Source organism: Prionailurus viverrinus, chromosome A1 (assembly GCF_022837055.1).
Source record: "Prionailurus viverrinus isolate Anna chromosome A1, UM_Priviv_1.0, whole genome shotgun sequence".
NCBI classification, from domain to species: domain Eukaryota; kingdom Metazoa; phylum Chordata; class Mammalia; order Carnivora; family Felidae; genus Prionailurus; species Prionailurus viverrinus.
The window spans coordinates 71,946,333-71,967,606 of NC_062561.1; the positions used below are offsets into that span (position 1 = coordinate 71,946,333).

The following is a 21,274-nucleotide window of genomic DNA, read 5'->3' on the forward strand; positions in this document are numbered from 1 at the left end:
AAAATGAGTCCCAGGCAAAGATTAAATGTAAAACATAAAAACAATTAGAATAAAACTGAGGAGTCTAGTTACTATCTAGACATTGGAGTGATCTTTTAAAAGAATAGTGCAAACATTTCTAATGAAAACTAATGATATGACTGTGTTCTGTAAAATTTTTCTGTACAGTGTTCTGTAAAATTTATTTCTGTTTGGCAAAATACTAAGTGCTAATTGAGCATATGTAAAGAATTCTAATTGGCCCGTAAACTTGAAATTGAAAGCTGTTGTAAAAAAGTTTTCTTTTTAAATTATTATTGTATGGTCAGTGTCAATTAAATGGCTAAAACATAGATTATTTTTAGATTTCATATGTCAATCACAAATTACTTGATGAAATTTCAGACATTTTGTAATTAAAAAAATTACTATGTCTATATTATACCTTGGAAGTTATGAGGATAGTAAGTACAACTACTTTTTAAAAGCTAAAATGAGTATTTTTATATATTATATATTGTATACTATATGGATCTATATTAGACTATAAGCATACTCTAATATTAATGTCTTGTTTTGAGCCATAGTATGTTTTTTTTTATTTTTTAATTTTTTAAAAATTTACATCCAAATTAGCATATAGTGCAACAATGATTTAAGGAGTAGATTCCTTAATGCCCCTTACCCATTTAGCCCATCCCGCTCCCACAACCCCTCCAGTAACCCTCTGTTCTCTATAAGAGTCTCGAATGTTTTGTCCCCCTCCCTGTTTTTATATCATTTTTGTTTCCCTTCTCTTATCTGTTTCATCTCTTAAAGTCCTCATATGAGTGAAGTCATGTGACATTTGTCTTTCTCTGACTAATTTCGCTTAGCATAATACCCCCTAGTTCCATCCACGTAGTTGCAAATGGCCAGATTTCATTTTTTTTGATTGCTGAGTAATATTCCATTGTGTGTATATGTATGTATATATATGTATGTGTGTGTGTATATATATATATATATATATATATATATACACATACATACACACACCACATCTTCTTTATCCATTCATCCATTGATGGACATTTGGGCTCTTTCCATACTTTGGCTCTTGTTGATAGTGCTGCTATAAACATTGGGGTGCATGTGTGTCCCTTCGAAACACCTCACTTGTATCCCTTAGGTAAATACCTAGTAGTGCAATTGCTGGGTCATAGGGTAGTTTTTTGAGGAACCTCCATACTGTTTTCCAGAGTGGTTGCACGAGCTTACATTCCCACCAGCAGTGCAAAAGAGATCCTCTTTCTCTGCATCCTCGCCAATATCCATTGTTGCCTGAGTTGTTAATGTTAGCCATTCTGACAGGTGTAAGGTGGTATCTCATGGTGGTTTTGATTTGTATTTCCCTGATGATGAGTGATGTTTAGAATTTTTGCATGTGTCGGTTGGCCATCTGGATGTCTATTCATGTCTTTTGAAGTGTCTGTTCATGTCTTTTGCTCATTTCTTCACTGGATTATTTGTTTTTTGGGTGTTGAGTTTGATAAGTTCTTTATAGATTTTGGGTACTAACCCTTTATCTGATATATCATTTGCAAATATCTTCTCCCATTCTGTCAGTTGCCTCTTAGTTTTGCTGATTGTTTCCTTTGCTGTGCAGAAGCTTTTTATTTTGATGAGGTCCCAGTAGTTAATTTTTGCTTTTGTTTCGCTTGCCTCCGGAGACGTGTTGAGTTAAAAGAAGTTGCTGTGGCCAAGATCAAAGAGGTTTTTGCCTGCTTTCTTCTCGAGGATTTTGATGGCTTCCTGTCTTACATTTAGGTCTTTCAGCCATTTTGAGTTTTCTTTTTTTGAATTTGTTTTTTTTAATGTTTATTTTTGAGAGGGAGAGAGAAACAGTGTGTGAACAGGGGAGGGGCAGAGAAAGAGGGAGACACAGAATCTGAAGCCCGCTCCAGGGTCTAAGCTGTCAGCACAAAGCCTGATGTGGGACTCAAACCTGTAAACTGCGAGACCATGACCCAAGCCGAAGTTGGATGCCTAACCGACTGAGCCACCCAGGCGCCCCTTTTTTTGAGTTTATTTTTGTGTATGGTGTAAGAAAGTGGTCGAGGTTCATTCTTCTGCATGTCGCTGTCCAGTTTTCCCAGCACCACTTGCTGAAGAGACTGTCTTTATTCCATTGGATATTCTTTCCTGCTTTGTCAAAGATCAGTTGGCCATACATTTGTGGATCCATTTCTGGGTTCTCTGTTCTGTTCCATTGATCTGAGTGTCTGTTCTTGTGCCAGTACCATACTGTCTTGATGATTACAGCCTTGTAGTATAGCTTGAAGTCTGGGGTTGTGATGCCTCCTACTTTCTTTTCTTTTTCAAGATTGCTTTGGTCATTTGGGGTCTTTTCTGGTTCCACACAAATTTTAGGATTATTTGTTCTAGCTCTGTGAAGAATGCTGGTGTTATTTTGATAGGGAGAGCCATAGTATTATTATATAACCTCTAGTCAAAGACTATCTCAACATGGCTCTGATATTAGACCAAGTCCTTTACATTTTTATGTCTTTTATCTCAGAATTTATAAAAGATACCATTTTAAGAAAAGAACTAAAAAAACTGTCCTTCAGTTTTTTGGGGTGTGTGCAAAAGAAAGTGATTATGATAATGAAAATCATAACCTCTTATTAGAGATGGTATGATGACTTGTGGTTTGTGAGTTTGAGCCCTGTGTCAGGCTCTGTGCTGACAGCTCAGAGCCTGGAGCCTGCTTTGGATTTTGTCTTCTTCTCTCTTTGCCCCTCCCCTGCTCATTCTGTTTCTCTCTCTCTCTCTCTCTCTCTCTCTCTCTCTCTTTCTCTCAAAAATAAACATTTAGGGGTGCCTGGGTGGCTCAGTTGGTTGAGTGTCCGACTTTGACTCAGGTCATGATCTCACAGTTCATGAGTTCGAGCACTGCATCAGGCTTTGTGCTGACAGCTCTGACCCTGGAGCCTGCTTCAGATTCTGTGTCTCCCTCTCTCTCTGTCCCTCCCCCGCTCGCACTCTGTCTCTCTCTCTCTGTCTAAAATAAATAAACATTTAAAGAAATAAACAAACATTTAAAAAATGTTAAAAAAAAAAGATGGTATGAGATCCATCTCACATCAAGAACTTTGAAGGAACTATAGGTGGTTAGCCTGGAGAAGAGAGGACTCATTAATAGGGAATAATGCAGCTGTAATCAGCTTGACCCAGCAGTTGGCCCTGGCCGCTGATATGTGTTTATTTGTTGACTGTGTCTAATACAAAATGGGTCACTTTTGTAGTTGGTAGGGCATACTGTATTGATCACTCTGGTGAAAGAGTCAGGTGATGAACTAATCTTCATCTCAAACCTAAGATTCAGTCAGGGCCACTTTCTGCCTTGGATCAGCTTTGGTCCAGGTGGTTAGGCTGGATTTTAGTCTAATTTACTTAGGAACAACATTTGGATCATGGATTGCAAGACACCAGGACCAGCTGCGCCAGAGATTTCAGCAAGGAAAAACCTGAGGGCATAGTAATGAAGAACATTCAGAAGAAGTCCATGGTCAGAGCCAGGGCAGACATGTTGTGGGTATCAGGCCATAAGAGAACAACAGGAGTCAAGGCCCCTCTGATCTGTGATCAAGAGTAGCCTTATGCTAGAACCATTATCATAAGAATAGTTATGATAGAATATCTTCTACGCTGCCACTTTGGACCTGAAAGGTATCTTTCAATGTGGCTAGATACTCCAAGGATTGTCAAGATATAAAACCATTTTAATGAGTGGTAGAGTGTATAACTGCAGTCTATATCCTTCAAGATGGGTAATGTACAAGCATAGGAAAGAATAGAATTAGAATAGACTTATTCAAAATTACTTCAGATTGGAAAAGTTGGGTGGAAGTCACAAAGAAACAGTTTGACTCAGGGCGCCTGGGTGCTTCAGTTAGTTGAGTATCCAACTCTTGATTTCAGCTCAGATCATGATCCCAGGGTCGTAGGATCGAGCCCTGCTTGGGACTCTGTGCTGAGTGTGGAGCCTGCTTGAGATTCTGTCTCTCCTTCTGCCCCTCTCCTATGCTTGCACCCTCTCTCTTTTTCTCTCAAATAAAAATTTTTAAAAAGTTTGGGGCCCCTGGGTGGCTCAGTCAGCTAAGAGTATGACTTCAGCTCAGGTCATGATCTTGTGGTTTGTGGGTTCAAGCCCCGCATTGGGCTCTGGGCTGGGCTGACAGCTCAGAGCCTGGAGCCTGCTTCGGATTCTGTGTCTCCCTTTTTCTCTCCCCACCGCCCCCCCCCCCCCCCCGCCACTTGCATTCTGTCTCTTCTCTCTGTCAAAAATAAACATTAAAAAAAAGTTTGTAGAAGCAGTCTGATTCAGTATGAGAAGTAACCATCTATTTAGAAATCTTTGAGTTTGTCACTTTCCAACTATTGGGGTTCTATCAATCCTAGATAACCATCTATCCAATAGTGCTGTAGAAGAGGCATTCGCACTGCATGGAGGATGAAATAGATCATCTCTGCAGCACTACTCTGTTAAAATTACCTGAGAGATTCTTAAGTTGTGGAAACACATTTAAATTGTAGAAGTAAATAAGTTTTCAGCAGGCTTATATCAGATAGAAATTTATTGGGAATTAGTCCTTGGTAGAATTTGCAAATCTGTTCCAGTATCAATAAAAGGATTAAAATTGATATACATTGTATCAATTTCTCTGTGAGATGTGATGAATAATAGTGAGTTTTATTTGGGAATCTCCTTTCTCAATATTATCTTAGTGCAGCTAGCAATTAGACCAAATGAAACACCGAACCAGTGTCCTGCAGAGGAAAGGATTCTCATAATGTATTGCCTTTTTCCCTGCTGATGACATAATGTGCAAATGTGTCTAGAGGAGTGACTGTTTCAACCACTGTAAGAAATCTCTTCTGCATCTTTTTTTTTTAATTTTTTTTTTTTTTCAACGTTTATTTATTTTTGGGACAGAGAGAGACAGAGCCTGAACGGGGGAGGGGCAGAGAGAGAGGGAGACACAGAATCGGAAACAGGCTCCAGGCTCTGAGCCATCAGCCCAGAGCCCGACGCGGGGCTCGAACTCATGGACCGCGAGATCGTGACCTGGCTGAAGTCGGACGCTTAACCGACTGCGCCACCCAGGCGCCCCTCTTCTGCATCTTGATTAGTGTACTCACATCCACAAAAGATTCGGGGTGCAAAATGTTCACATAATTTGTCTTTATGGTCATGACCCACTAAACTGGTTTCATGAACTACTTGAGTGGTTTGTATTATGCAATTTGGTAAACATGTGTCTAAAATAGTTCTATTCAAGCTGAGATCTGTAGACATGCAGCATCAGCACCACCCTGAAGCTTGTTTGAAATGCAAGTTCTTGGGCCGATGCAAAGTGAAGTTGGAGATCATTTTACTGGTCCTCTTTATACTCCAAAGAGCTTTTGTGGTTATATCCGTTGATAGTTGCCATATTATAAATTAAAACTTAGGGGCTTCAGGAGCTCCTGGGTGGCTCAGTTGGTTAAGTGTCCAACTCTTGATTTTAGCTCAGGTCATGATCCCCCAGTTTGTGGGATTGAGCACCCCCACTGGGCTCTGCACCAACAGTGCAGAGCCTACTTGAGATTCTTTCTCTCCCTCTCTGCTCCCCTGCTTGCACACATGTTCCTTCTTTCCCTCAAAATAAATAAATAAACATTAACAAAAGAAGAAGAAGGGTGCCTGGGTGGTTCAGTCGGTAGAGCATCTGACTTTGGCTCAGGTCATGATCTCACATTTAGTGGATTCAAGTTCTACATCCAGCTCAGTGCTGACAGCGTGGAGCCTGCTTTGCTCTCTGTCGCTCCCTCTTTCTGCCTCTCCCTAGCTTGCTCGCTCTCTCTCTCTCTTTCTCTCTCTCTCTCTCTGTTTCTCTCGAAAATAAACAGACATTTAAAAAATATTTTAAAACAATTTGTAAAAAAGAAGAAAAAACTTAGCTTTAAAAATATTTATTTTTTTTATTTTTTCTTTTTAAAAAAATTTTTTTAAATTTTTTTTAATGTTTATTTATTTTTGAGACAGAGACAGAGCATGAACAGGGGAGGGTCAGAGAGAGAGGGAGACACAGAATCGGAAGCAGGCTCCAGGCTCTGAGCCATCAGCCCAGAGCCCGATGTGGAGCTTGAACTCACGGACCGCGAGATCATGATCTGAGCCGAAGTCGGACGCTTAACCGACTGAGCCACCCAGGCACCCCTTAAATTTATTTTTATAGTACTAGTAATAAATCCATTATATGTTGACATCAGAGCAATGAAGTCACCACACATATATCTCTTGGATCAGGGAACCTCCACAGTATACACCTGAAAAAAATGATGGAGGAAAAGCAAATAAATCTTAGCATTATTGTGAAAGTAGTTTTGACCTTGCAGTCCCCAAAGGTTCTTGGGGACTCCTGATAGCCCATAGGACACACTTTGAGAAGTGCTCTTGTAGACTGTTTTTGAGAAGACTAAGACCAAATTTTTGTAATCCTCATATAGGGTAAGTATGGGGTCATGTGAGTCGTTTTCATCAGGAACTTTTCAAAGCCTGGAAGAGTGCAGTTTATCCAGGCCATTGAGGGGTCTATTACCAAATTCCTAGAACTAATTGATAGACTCACTTGGGGGTTTTGGTCTTATTTGAATAATCTTGTTCTCTTCCCTCCCCAGTGCATGCCTCAGTGCCTGGTATAATACTAGCTCTATAATAGATATTTGATAAAATACTTATTTGAATGACTAATAATTCTATAAGTTAGAAGCACTAGATGTTAACAAGATGTATGTGATTGATTGATTTCCCTCAGGACACAAGTTAACAGAGAATGAGAGAAACCAATTATTGGCAATAGCATCATCATTGTTCGTGGCATCCCAATTAAGAGCACAACATTTTCAAGAACATGAAAATTCAAGGTATGTTAGATTATTTAAGACAGCATAAATGAACAAATACCGACAATCTAATCATAGAAAATAGCTAATAAAAGATATAACTGATCATAGTTCTGAATCTTGTGAGTGTTTGCAGACATATAATAAAATCACACTGTTTAAAAATGGTATTGCTTCTATTTTGTTCAAATGATTTTTTTTAACTCAGAAAAAAGGATCTTGACCCTGCTAATTTGGACATTATTAGAGGTAAGAAGATACTCTGAAGCCCTGAGGAATATCTGTTTAAGTAATTTGTATTTTATTATTTCTGTTTTATAACTTCGTTTGTTAATCTTTGTTAACTTTGTTGACAAAGTTTTGAAAAGTGTTATAGTACTAAAAATTAGGATTGAGTCTGAGCAGCTAAAATATACATATATATAAGAAATTCATTTATAAGATACAAGAAAGAGTTAACAGGTTGAGTTAGTTATTTGTGATCCCTAAGTATACCTTTTAGCTTCCTAGAAATGTAAGTGAAAGAAAAAATATCCTTTGTATCAGGGCAAATAAAAACAAAGTCATCATGAAATTAATGGCTCGAAATGACAGAATTACTTAACATGAATTTCTGTGTCCTTGCTAACATAATCCTACTTTAGCAAGTACAGTCTATGACTTGCTAGGGTGATGTTGTTGATAAAACTGTGTCACTTCAACTTCTTTTCCATGTTTTTTGCTTTTCCACAAGAGGAAGAACAAAGAGAAAAAAAGAGAAAAGATGGCAGGTGACTGAGCAGCTCTGAAGAACACAGATCAGAAACTCAGATTACCCTCTGAGAATTAGGTAGAGGAGAAGTAGATTGGGTTTCGGCTGTATCTTAATGGCTGACTGGTTTTACTCAGAAAATCTTGGAGTAAATAGTACTCTTCATTTGTTCTTATTCTCAACAGAGAGTATAGGAAGCTTAGTTGATGATTTTTTTTTCCCACTTGTTTTTATTGAAGTATAGTCGACACACAGTGTTAACATTAGTTTTAGGTGTACAGCATAGTGATTGAACAGTTCTATACTACATGCTGTGCACACTGTAAACACAGTAACCGTTTGTCATCCTACAACACTATTAATACCATTAACTGTATTCCATATGCTGTAGCTTTCATATGGACTTACCATTCCATAAATGGAAGCGTGTACCTTCTCCTCCCCTTCACCTGTTTTGCCCATGCCCCACCCCACCCCTGTGGCAACCATCAGTTCTCTGTATTCATGGGTCTGTTTCTGCATTGTTTTGTTTTTTAGATTCCACGTATAAGTGAAATCATATGGTATTTGTCTTTCTCTGTCTGACTTATTTCACTTAACATTATACCCTCTAGGTCCATCCATGTTGTTTCCCATAGCAAGATCTCATTCTTTTTTATGGCTGAGTAATATTCTCTCTCTCTTTGTCTCTTTCTCTCTCTGTGAGTGTGTGAGTGTGTGAGTGTGTGTGTGTGTGTGTGTGTGTGTGTGTGTGTGTAGGAAATGGCTATTGTAAATAATGCTGCACTAAACATAGTATTCATATATCTTTTTGAATTAGTGTTTTCGTTTCCCTTGGGTAGATACCCGTTAGTAGATTAATGTATAATCTTTTTTTAAGTCATGATTTGATAGATGTCTAGGGAGAGTTGAGAGGTTACAGAATATCAGTAAATTACTGAATGATGGAAGGAGGAGGAAAGTGGGCAATAAAGCCATGAATCTGGTTGGTTTTTTTTCCCTAAAGTTGCACTGGCCAATGTAGTAGCCATTGGCCATGTGTGCTTACTTGAACTGAAATTAAATTAAAAGTTCAGTTTCTCAGGTTTCAGTGCCACTATCTGTGTAGTCACCAACCGCATTTCATGTGCTCTGTAGCCACTGCTGTACTGTGGTTAGTGGCTACTGAACTGAGTGATAGAAAGAACCTTCTATCATTGCAGTTTGTTTCCATCAAGCTCTGTTGCAACAGGGATGTTTTGGAGGGATGTGTGTATCTAGCTTTTGTTTTAAATCCAGAATCATACCTTGTATAATTTTTTTATTATTCTTTTGATAAATATAGTGTTCATATCCTGATGCCCTTCAGATGTTATTTAGACCTTGATCATTTCTGAAGTCCTGAGGGTCACTAATAATGAAGTGGTTTGATCTTTAAGATATGTATTCAAATTATTTTCAGAGAGTACTGACTTAGCACTGGCAAAAATCTGAAAAAGGTTTAAAAAGGAAAAGAATAAAAATTACTTGTATCCCACAAACTTTTCAGGAAGTACTTTTTCACATTTTGATGTATTCCTTTCTAAGTGTATATATGTGTGTATATTTATAGACATACATACATGTAGCATGCATATACCTCACATAGAGTCATACTGGGAATATAGTTTGACTTCTATTTTTTCATTGTAATATTATGTTGTGAATATTATTTTTATTCCCTAGTCTTTAGAAGCATATTTAAAAATTTTTATTACAGAATTAATAAAACATATGGAAACTTTTGCTCTTCAAAAGATACCATTGAGAAAACTATAAAATAATATATGTAGCAAATGGCAGAATGTATCCAGAGATATATAGATATATAGGTATATAGATAAGGAACTTGAGTTTATAATGTATAAATACTTCTTAAAACTCAAAAATAAGCCAGACACCCCAATTAAAAAAATAGAAATCTTTATTAAAGGAGTTATATGAATGGCAATAAGTTCATGAAAAGGTGTTCAGCATCATTAATCACTAGAGAAAGACAAAATCACATTGCTACACTAATACACACCAACTAGAATAATGTACATTAAGTGGTAAGTGGATAAATAGTTGTGGTATATTCATACAATGAAATACTATTTAGCAGTAAAGTAGACAAAAGTACTGGTATATGTATCACCGTGTAAAAAAAAAAAGAAAGTCCTGCTAAGAGAAACCAGATTAAAGAAGACTATATAGTCTGTAGTTTTATTTGAAATTTCTAGTAAAGGCAAAAATATAATGATGGGAAGATCAGTGGTTCCCTGGATGCAGGTGTTGATGTCACAGAATTACGTCTTCATACATTCTGTGCCCCAAACCATAAATTAATAATTCTTTTAAATGTGTTAATTTCTTAAATTATGTAGAAAACAATATGGACTTTCAAAAAAAGTTATAATAATAACAGCTATTATTATTGTCCATAATAATATGGACTTTACTGAGACATTTATTTATTCATGTGGCTTCCTGGCACTGTCTGGAGTCCTTCCATTTCAGCTTGCAAGACTGCCTTCTGCATTTATTGCAGGGCAGGTCTAGTGGTCACAAACTCACAAACTGCCTCAGTTTCTCTTTATCTGGGAATGTCTTAATTTCCAATTTTATTTCTTAATCCAGTTTTGCTGGATTTCGGATTCTTAGTTGACAGGTTGTTTTGTTTTTTGTTTTTTTTTCTTTTAGCACATTGAATGTATCACCTTACTGCCTCTGGCCTCGTCAATTTCTGTTGAAAATCGGACAGTCTTATTGAATATCCTTTGGAGGTTGATTTGCCTGTCTCTTACTACTTTCAAGATTTTCTCTTTGGCTTTTGAAAAGTTTGACTGTAATGTGTCTTCGTGGGGGTCTATGAGTTCATCTTATTTGGAGTCCATTGAGTTTCTTGAATATTTATATTCATGCCTGTCATCAAATTTGGGAAGTTTTCAGCCATTATTCACATATTTTCTGTACCCCGTTCTCTCTCTCCCCGTTTGGGGCTCCCATGATGAATACATTCGTCTGTTTAATGGTGTCCCACAGGACCCAGTCTTTCTGTTCTTCAAATTCGAGAATTTCTCTTACCTTATTCTCAAGTTGGCTGATTCTTCTGCCTGCTCAAATCTGCCTTTTAATCCTAATGAGTTTTTCATTTCAGTTATTGTACTTTTTTAGCTCTAGAATTTTTAAATTTCCTTATAGGTTTTTAATTTTTTTATTAATATTTTCATTTTGTTTTCACATTGTTCACATCTTCCTTTAGTTTTTTGAGCATCTTTAAGAGAGAGTTGTTTTAAAGTCTTGGTTTACTATATCTGCCATTAGCTCTTTTTCATGGTCATATTCTGCTAATTTTGTTCTTTGAGAAGACCATACTTCTCTGTTTCTGTATATGACTTGTGATTTTTTTGTTGTTGTTGAGCATAGGACATTTGAATCTGTTAATGTGGTAACTCTGGAAATCAGATTCTCCTCTTTCCTCAGGGTTTACTGGTTGTTGTTGTTGTTGTTGTTGTTGTTATCTCCATTTATTTGTAGGCTGTCTCTATGCCAGCAATCAGCTGATCAGCTTGAGGTGTAAATGTAAGGTCTTCTCAGGTCTTTTCTGAGCATTTCCCTGGGTGTGTACAGTCACTTTCCAGTTTTCCTTATAAATGCAGTTGTTTTAAATGTCTTAGTCTTTATTGTCTGGCTCCTGACAGGGGGAAAAGCAGAAAATGAAGGAGGCAAATGGGGGTACTGACCCTTTAAGTCCCCTGGAAGTCCCTTCAGCCAGAGGGAGGGGCTTGCAACACTGGGAGGAGGTGCAGTAACAATGGCTGTCTACCTTTTTGTCTGCACCTCTGTGATCACAAGCAGTAGTCAATCATCATAACACAGATGCCTAGTATTTGGAGGACAGGATCCTTTTTTTGCCCACCCTGGCTTCCACAAGCCGTGTGGACGCTGCTCCAGGAACACATGCCAAGCTGCCTGCCAGTTGCTGGGGATGGGCTGGGGGATAACTAGCTGTTACTCTGGTAAGACCTGAAATTGACCAAAATTGATTGCAATTTACCATCCCACTTTAACCTGGAAGTTGGCAAGCCTTTGACTGGGCTGGAGTTCTAAACTAAAAATATCAGAGAGATTCTGCCAGTATAATCGTCATTTAGGAGGGTAGACACATTCCTGATGTTTCCTAGTCCGCCATCATCCCAGAATCCTTCTCCTCTATATATTACTATTGAATTTATTACTCTTTAAACGTTGGAAAAATCATATTAATAAAATATGTGGCCAAAAGTTATGTAAATAACTGTGCACATGTTACCTATATAACAATGATCTATTTTGGGTGAGTTTATTTTCTATGGAACTTACTCATTTAGTAAGCCATTTTATTGTGAAACAGTATTACCCATGACAACAGAGACCTGTAATATCTAGCAAAATATATTGATTTTTTTGGCAGAGTATAATCTTACTTAAACGAAGTAAATCTAAGTTATTTTTGCTTGTTTGCCGAAAAGGTCCCTGACATCAAAGTTGATGTTAGGTGATTGAATCTTTACATTTTGGTTCACGAAGCATGATTTCACTATTGGCTTGGGAATGGTGTCTAAGAGTCAAGCCTCCAGGTGTGGCTACACATTTCTCCATCATGGGTGTGCTCATGTAATGTTTATGCTTCCAGATCCAGTAGCCCTCAGCCCTTCCTTTGTGTGGCTTGTTTTGGCTGCTGATCTTATTTTCCCAATATCTCTATGGATTTTATTCTTTCATCATTTATGACTTGGAAAAAGACACTGATGATATGTACCCATAGTATTTGGATAGTAAGAAGATAGCAGTGCCTTTTAGAAGAAAAAAACCAACAAAACATTAATGTCAGAACAATGGCAATTTTTCTCAGGATGACCGCAAATAAATTTGGCAAACACAATTAAATTTTTACAGAAGTACATGATAATTATTTTTAATTGTCATGTCAGTTATTCTTTTGACAGAAATGAATGCTTGAAAGTTGTGTTAAACAATCACTTCATGTTATTTGAAGCGAGAGTGATTTTGTTGCAGTGTGGTTTGGTTTAATAATTTGTTGCACTAACAGATAATGATTGGAGGAAAAAAGAGTAAAGGAAACAATTTAGTCCCTTATAGTAATCTTTCATTTAGTTTTGTTCAAGATATGCCTGTTCTCCTTGGATCTAAATGCTTGTTCACAGGTCAGGAATCACCTTTCTGAGCAAGGCCCTTTCCTTTCTTTATTCTTGTTCAAGTCCACCTGTGCCATCCCAAGCTTCTCAGGCGCTAGTGAGAACGCCACTGTGCTCTCTCTAAACTTCTGTACTTCTGTCCTTCCCACTGTTATTTCTACACCTGTTGCTTTCTTTGGTTAGGTCTGGTAGCTAAGTAAATAGTCAACTAGGCTTTCTTGAGCTTTATCACTTACATTTTCTAATTTCATGATTATTATCTTTCTGTTATGCTAATTTATCATGTAATGATTATTAGTTCTTGGGAGAGCTGTACCAACTTCCCTGGTGGTGGAAGGCTGGTGACCAGGTCTCTCTTCCCTAGCAAAGTGCTGTTTTGCATTCACTTAACCTTGTGTGTTGTAAGAATTTGGCAGGGGGTATGGCTCAGGATAAGCCTTTGACTCCTTTTGGCATGTCAGTCCTCATAGTGTAGCTACACTGAGGTATATTGAAACTATTTTAAGGTGTTTCAAAGTAAATGTTGATTCCGTGGGTTTTATAAAAATATTTTACTGCAGATTTATAGTAATTTCATCATATATATTTTTGTGGCTTGTTTTTGCTTGTTTGCTTCCTTTTCTTTCTTTCTTTGTACTTTTCCATTTCCCAGAGAATGTGTTCAGATTCCTAAACGTGAACTTCTGAGAAAATCAGCAACATCTAACTCTTGAATTCATTTGGGATTCACTTATGTGTATGTTATAAAAGAGTTTCTTCATTGTGATTTGGTAGCCTTTTATTTATAAAATATTCCAACCTACTTCTCAAATAAAGTAGTATCTCTTTGTATGTCCAAAGATAGCAAGACAGAAATACATATTTCTGAGTGTCTCAGTTTGGGCCACTCTCCCAAATTACCATAGACGGGGTGGCTTAAATAACAAACATTGCTCACAGCTCTGGAGCTGGAAGTCTGAGATCAGGGGGCCGCCCTGGCTGGGTTCCGGTGAGGGTTCTCTTTTATGTTGCTGAAGGCCTGTTTCTTATATCCTCATATGGTGGGAAGGGGGCAAGTTAGCTCTCTGGCCTCCTCCTATAAGGGCATAATCCCTTTCATGAGTGCTCTACCTTCACAACCTGATTACCTTCCAAAGCTGCCGCCTCCAAATACCATCATATGAGGCATTAGATTTCAACATTGGAGTTTTTGAAGTGGGGACACAAACATTTAGTCACTAACAGTGAGTGTGTGCTTACTCATGCACTCCCTCTCTCTGCCCATTTCTCCCTTCCCTACTTCCGCTCTCCCTTCTCTTTTCCTGCTGCCCTCACATCCCTTCCCCTCCTCTTTCCTTCCTTCTCTTTCATTTGTGTGACTTGCGTGCATGTGTGCAGAGCCCTCCCCCCACCACCACACCACACACGTCTAAGTAGATATGCATATGTTACATAAATACATTCTGTGGTTTAGTGGAAAAAAATAGAATTTAAAATTAGAAGTCTGGTTTCCAGTCATAACTGTACCACTTATTGTAATGTGACCTTAGATATATTACTTTAAACTTAAGTTTACCACTAAAATGGGAATAATGTTTTTCGTAAGTTTTTGTGAGAATAATTGATGTTGTGTAATTATATTTCAATACCCAAATTCTTTTACCTGATTTGTTATGAAGAAATAAGGGGCGTCTAGGTGGCTCAGTCAGTTAAGTTGTTGGACTCTTGGTTTTGGCTTAGGTCATGATTTTATGGGATCAAGCCCCACATTGGGCTCCTTGCTGACAGCATGGAGCCTGCTTGGGATTCCCTCCCCCCCCCCTCTTACAATAAATAAATAAACTAAAAAAAAAATAAATGAATTTTATATTGTATAAAACTAAGTAAGTGTTTTATAGATAAGCAAAAATCATTAAGAATAAGAAATGGCCTTTTTTGTTTATTTATATCAAGTAGCTATGAATATGACAAGAAAGTAGAAATTGGGGTCTGATTATCTTTAGTGAAAAAAATGAGGTGTCTTATCTTACAGTCCAGCAAATGAGACACTAGTAGGGTGTGTTTTCCATGTTAATTTAGTCAAATCAATTTGGGACTCAAAACACAACACTTAGATCAAGAGTGATACATTCCACTGACTGAGCCAGGCAGGTGCCCCTATTTTGCTTTTTTTTTTTCCTTAAAAAACCCTTATATCAAGTATTTACTTATATTCTATTTCCATTCTTTTATAGTTTTTCTTTATTACACTGGTGTTTCATATTTCAGGCTTATTTTGCAAAGTGATAGGAGGTTGAGATCTAATTTTGCTTGTTCATATAGTTAACCAGTAGAATCAGTTCCATTTTTTAAAAAATGTAATTCCAGCATAGTTAACATACATTGTTATATTAGTTTCAGTTGTACAATACAGTGATTCAGACTTCTATACATTACTCAGTGCTTCTCACGACAAGTGCACTCTTAATCCCCATCTCCCATTTCACCCATCTCTCACCACGGCACCCCCCCCCCCCATTTGTCCTCTATAGTTAGGAGTATGTCCTTTGGTTTGTCTCTTTTTTCTTTGTTTTCTTAGAATTGGTCCCATTTATTCATTTGTTCTTTCCTCATTGATTATTAAATGTCACATTCATCCTATGCCAAATTCTTTAATTTACTTGAAAAAAATTATTTATTTATTTATTTTATTTATTTTATTTATTTTATTTTGAGAGAGAGAGAGACAGAGCACAAATGTTTATTTATTTTGAGAGAGAGAGACAGAGCACAAGCAGGGGAGGGGCACAGAGAGAGGGAGACACAGAATCTGAAGTAGACTCCAGGCTTTGAGCTGTCAGCACAGAGCTGGATGCAAGGCTTGAACTCATCAGCCATGAGACTGTGACCCAAGTCAAAGTTTGGATGCTCAACCAACTGAGCCACGATGCACCCCAAATTCTTTTATTTTTAAAGTTTATTTATTTTGAAGTTGAAGGACAGACAAAGAGAGGGGGAGAGGGAATAAATCCCAAGCAGGCTGCATACTGTCAGCACAGAGCCCAATGCAGGGCTTGATCTCAGCCATGAGAACCATGAGATCATGGCCTGAGCCAAAATCAGGAGCTGGACTCTTAACCAACTGAGCCACCCAGGTGCCCCATCCTATGCCAAATTCTTAAATACATTAGGGTCTACTTCCAAATTTTTCTCTTCATTTGCATTTGTCATTCTACCCTTATATTAATAATTTATTATTTTCTTCCCAAAATTTATTGGTCATTCTTCTGGCTGAGCTTTGAAAGCACTTTAATATTAGAATTGCCTTAAAGCTACATAAATTTGGGTAGAATAGACATCAGATGTTGAGGTTTTTCAGAAAATGTGACTATTTATCAAAGTCTCTTTGATTCTCTCATTAAAGCTTTATAATTTTTTTTATTGTAAGAGTAGATTTCTTGTTATTCTTGGATAGTTTATGTTTTTGTATTATTATTCTTTGGTTTATATATTGTATTATGGATGGGATCTTTTTCTCATTTTTAAAATGATTATTCATTTCATAAAGAGAAGCTAATGATATTTGTATTTATTTTTTAATTGTAAAAAAACATGTCAGAATTTATCATCTTAACCATTTTTAAGTATATAGTACATTAGTGTTAGCTATATGTACAGTGTTGTGCAACCGATCTTTAGAAGGTGTTCATCTTGTAGAACTGAAATTCCACCCTCTCGAATAACATCCCGTTTCTTCACCTGCCCACCCACCTCCTGCCCCAAGCCCTTGGCACCCACCATTCTTTCTATCACCAGGAGTTTGACCACTTTAGTATTTGTATTTCTTTTGTAATAATTCTTCCTAGTTGTAAAAAAAATCCATTGTAATACCTTTTTTTTTTTAATTTTTTTTTCAACGTTTATTTATTTTTGGGACAGAGGGAGACAGAGTTGAACAGGGGAGGGGCAGAGAGAGAGGGAGACACAGAATCGAAAACAGGCTCCAGGCTCTGAGCCATCAGCCTAGAGCCTGACGTGGGGCTCGAACTCACGGACCGCGAGATCGTGACCTGGCTGAAGTCGGACGCTTAACCGACTGCGCCACCCAGGCGCCCCTGTAATACCTTTTTAATTGATTTCAAGAGGGGCAATCATATAACCTTTTAAATCACTTGGGATCCTTTTGGATACAGGTAACAGAGCCATTGATTCAGACTGATAGTCGTTCTTGCTTCACAGTGAACAAGAAGCTCGGAGAAGAGAAAAGATAAAGTTCAGTATGGTTATCTGCTGATGCTACTTTTCTGTAGTTCTCTTAGCCTCACTTTCTTCTCCGTGTGGCTTTTTCATAACGCTGTGATAGCAGGATGGCTGTAGGGAGTTTTGGAAGTCAAATCTAGATAGGATTCAAAGGATTATGTCTGAGCAAACTTTTCCCAGATGATCCTCAACCAGCTACTTCTCAGTTCCTATTGACCAAAAGTAAGTCTCCTGCCCATTCGTAAGCCAATAACTGCAAAGGGAATTGGATTATCATGATTGTCTTGGAATGATTTTCTGGTATGAGATAGATGTTGAGTAACCAAAGTGGCCTCCGCATTTTCTAATTACCCCATGCCTTCCTTTCTGCTAGAGCTTCTAGTACAGTTTCATGTTTAAGAGCAAAGCTTTTGTGCCAGAGACTTGGATTTCCCCTGGTTCTGCCAGTCCCTAGCTATTATCTTAGGATAAATTATTTAATCTCTTTTGGACTCTATTTCCTCATCTGCAATATGAAGATAATTAGTAGTTCTTAATGAGTTTTTGTCAATGTCAAATGAGATATAAAATACTTAACATACCCATTTAATTTTAGCTATCCTTGCCCAATTTTCTTTTTTAGAATTTCTAATGACAAAGATTCCATTTCAAGGGTAATGGTCATGATGCATGCTTGTTTTATTTTTAGCTAACAAATACCTTGAGCATTTCAATATTAACAGATACTTTGGCAGTTGGTAGGAAATATTTTTTTCTTGTGTTAAGGGTGTGTTCTTCCATTCCACTTTGAATAAAAGAATAGTATACAGATATTAAGTATAATCACATGTCTTTTAATATCATCTGTTGATCATTATAAGAGTTGAGTTAGAAAATTTAGATATTTTAGGGGCACCTGGATGGCTCAGTCAGTTAAGAGTCCAACTTTTGATTTTAGCTCAGGTCATTATCTCACAGTTTGTGAAATTGAGCCCTGTGTTGGGCTCTGTGCTGACAGTGTGGATGGAGCCTGCTTGGTCTTCTCTCTGTTCCCTCTCTCTGCCCCTCCCACCCCTCAAAATAAATAAATAAACATTTCGAAAAGAAAATTTAGATAAATTAGCAGGGAACAAATGATTTCAAAAAATCCTACCCCCATTGAGCTTACATTTAATTAGCAGATGGTTGATAGACAAAACAGGTCAGTAAAACTGTGTGATATGAGAATGATAATGATGATAAATATTTTGGTGATAAACAGGGATGGATTATTGATTATCCTGGAGGTGGAGTATAGGGTAGTTGGGAGTTTTAATTTGGATCACAGGGAAGTGGATGGCAAGAAAGATTAGCAGGATGAGAAGATGAACTTTAGAGCAGACACCTAATGGTGGAAGGGAGCAAGTCACATGAATATCTCCAAGAAGAACCTTCCTGTCAGTGGAGACAGCAAATGCAAAGCCCCTGAGGTCAAAGTATGCCCCACCTGTTTGAAAAATAGCAAGGAGGCCAATGTAATGAGAAGAGTAAGCAAGCTCCCCTAGTAGGGCTAGAGTTGGTTTGGGTAGGCTGTTGTAAGGACTTCGGTTTTCACTGAATGAAATGGGGAGGCATTGCAGAGTCTCGAGCAAAGAACTTGTACCATGTGTAGTAATGAGCATTGTGGTTGCAATATTGTAAACAACCATAAGGAGGAAAGAGTAGAAGCCAGGAAGCTGGTCAGGCATAGAGGTCCTAGGCCTGAGCCCTGGAACACTCCACAGTAACAGGTTGGGAAGAGAGGCAGATCCAGCAGGAAATTAGTCTGGGGTGGAGTTGAGAGAGCCAAGTGCAGAAAGGGTTCAAGGAGGAAGACGTGTTCAACTGACATACATGATTTGAAGAGTGACTGTTGACTGTTGAAGTTAGCAATGTGGAGGTCATGGGGACCTTGATGAGGGCATTGTTCAGGAATGTTGTGGGGGAAGTGGTGGTTGAAGGTGGATTGAGGGGTGTTTGAGAACAGGTGGGGAGAGAGAAATGGCAGCTTATAAGTTCTAGAAACTCTTAGGAGGATTTGCCTTTTTTCTATGTATGTACATGAAGTGTGTTATTTTGATTTTACAGAAAATGGGCCATGCTACTTGAAAGGATGTCTTTTTTTTTAAAGCATGTTGTGTTGTCAACATTTCTCTGTATTAATAGTTTTTGAAAAAATGGTTTTCAAAGACTATACAATATTAGCAACTTGAAAAAATTAACATCTGTAGAAAACCTTGTTCTTATAAAATTGATAAATCCTGAGAATTTTTTTTTAATGTTTATTTTTGAGAGCGAGCGTGAGGAGGGACGTGGCTGAGAGAGAAGGAGACACAGAATCTGAAGCAGGCTCCACGCTATGAGCTTTCAGCCCAGAGTCGGAAACAGGGCTTAAACCCATGAACCGCGAGATCATGACCTGAGCCTTGACTCAGGTTGCTTAACCGACTGAGCCACTCAGGCACCTCTGTCTAGCTTATTTTGTTTATGACAGTCCCCCCTATTTAGTAATTGGGGTTAGGAAAATTATGTCATCTGTGGTTCTTTTGGCTCCTTCAGCTGGCACTGAAATGTCCGTGCTTGGTGTAGTCCAGTTGGCATCAGCCCAGAATGAGGTGGCAGGACTCAGAATTTTGGTGCCAGCACCACTTCCAAGTATACAGGTGGCCCAAGTCTCTGTACAAATGCTTCAACTTTTGACTCCGGTTTCCTCCTCTGAGAACAGCAGTGTTAGATCGGATGATTTCTGACTTTTTTTTTTAAGTGCTTATCCTGAGTGATTTGCATGGGGCTGAACAAGACCGTTTGACTCTCTGGTTTCTACTTAAAGCTTCTAATGTCTCTCTTGAGATTTGAGCAGAGGCAAAAGACTCAGGAAAGGGAACTCCTTCACTGTGGCCAACGATAACACTGTTGAAAAGACTTTAGCCTGGAAGGTTTTAAAATACGTAGGGTTCACTTTTGGAGAGATTGCTTTGGCTATGTGGAGTCAGTGTATCACCGCCTCTGGGAGTTGATCCTCCGTGGAATGTGTCGGGTATATGTATCAGGTATGTAGATGGGCTACAGAGCCTGCCGTGGGTTTCAGTGTCAGCCAGAGTGGCATAATGGAAAGTTACATTCACGTGACTCACTCATATTGTAGTTTCTTTCCTCTTCTGGCTTCCTGATAAAACAGAGAATCAATTCTTTAGTGATTTTTACCTGACAGATGCAATTATCTCGGGTTTTTTTCCTTGCTTCTTTCCTTTCCTGGTTGTGGATTTATAATTCTCTTATCTGTTACTAAGTTTTCAATTAGATGATAAAGTTTGAGGTTTTAAAATATCACAATCATTGAAAGATAAGTAGGGAAGGAAACATAGAAAAAAGCAGCCACATGAAAATAGTTCCCAAGGAAAAGCTAGTATTGTTGCACAGATGCAATTGGTTCTTTTACTGAAATGTCTCTGAGTTTAAAAGGACACATTATTAATGGATTTATACCATCTGTGACAATAAAATACAACTTTTTATCATACTTGTCTCATATATGTTCTGAGGTAAACTACTTCATTATGAGAATGAAGTGGATGTTCTGATAACTGACTATATAATTAAAAAAATCATACTTTGGGTATATATTCACAAACATACATAGCCATGCTTTGCCTTTGGAAATGCCTACTTTGATTTGAGCAAATAAGTCTCCTAAAAGCAACAAAGGGGAGAAAATGTTAATTCAGTCATTAACCTTTAAGCCTGCCTTACTTTTTACTATCTCTGTTACAGTATTTTTTGTTACTTAATATGACCACGTCCTGGGTGATTTAGAAATCTACGTGAGTTCAAACACACACTATTAATGGCTAAGATGGCCTGTTTATACATTATTTTTTGCTAAGTGTTACACTTTAAAATATTTTTTTCTTTGATTCCACCATACCAGCTGAACAGAAGACAGAATGGCCTCATTATTGTAGGAGAATTTCTCCATTCCCTGCAATGATTCCAGAAGCTCTTGCACACTTCATCAGTATTATTGTAATTCTTTGGCTGCAGGATATTTGGCAGCTGTTGCACCCCACTGGCAAATCCTATTCATACTTCTTTCCCATTCACTACTGCCATTGGAGAATTGATTTCTCTCTCCTCTACTCTAACCTTTCCCAATTCATTTTGGATTGTTCAATGTGAAACATTTTAATTTCATATCATA

General features: G+C 37.8%; 1 protein-coding gene across 5 annotated transcripts in view; it reads left to right on the forward strand.

Annotated features, from left to right (window-relative positions):
- The window catches only part of PCCA (propionyl-CoA carboxylase subunit alpha), a 417,383-nt gene that overhangs the window by 228,686 nt on the left and 167,423 nt on the right, over window positions 1–21,274 (forward strand). For all 5 annotated transcript variants that reach the window (XM_047863104.1, XM_047863113.1, XM_047863129.1 and 2 more), the window contains exon 18: window positions 6,825–6,933. In XM_047863104.1, the coding sequence (XP_047719060.1) occupies window positions 6,825–6,933 (109 nt within the window). The remainder of the gene's footprint in view (window positions 1–6,824; window positions 6,934–21,274) is intronic.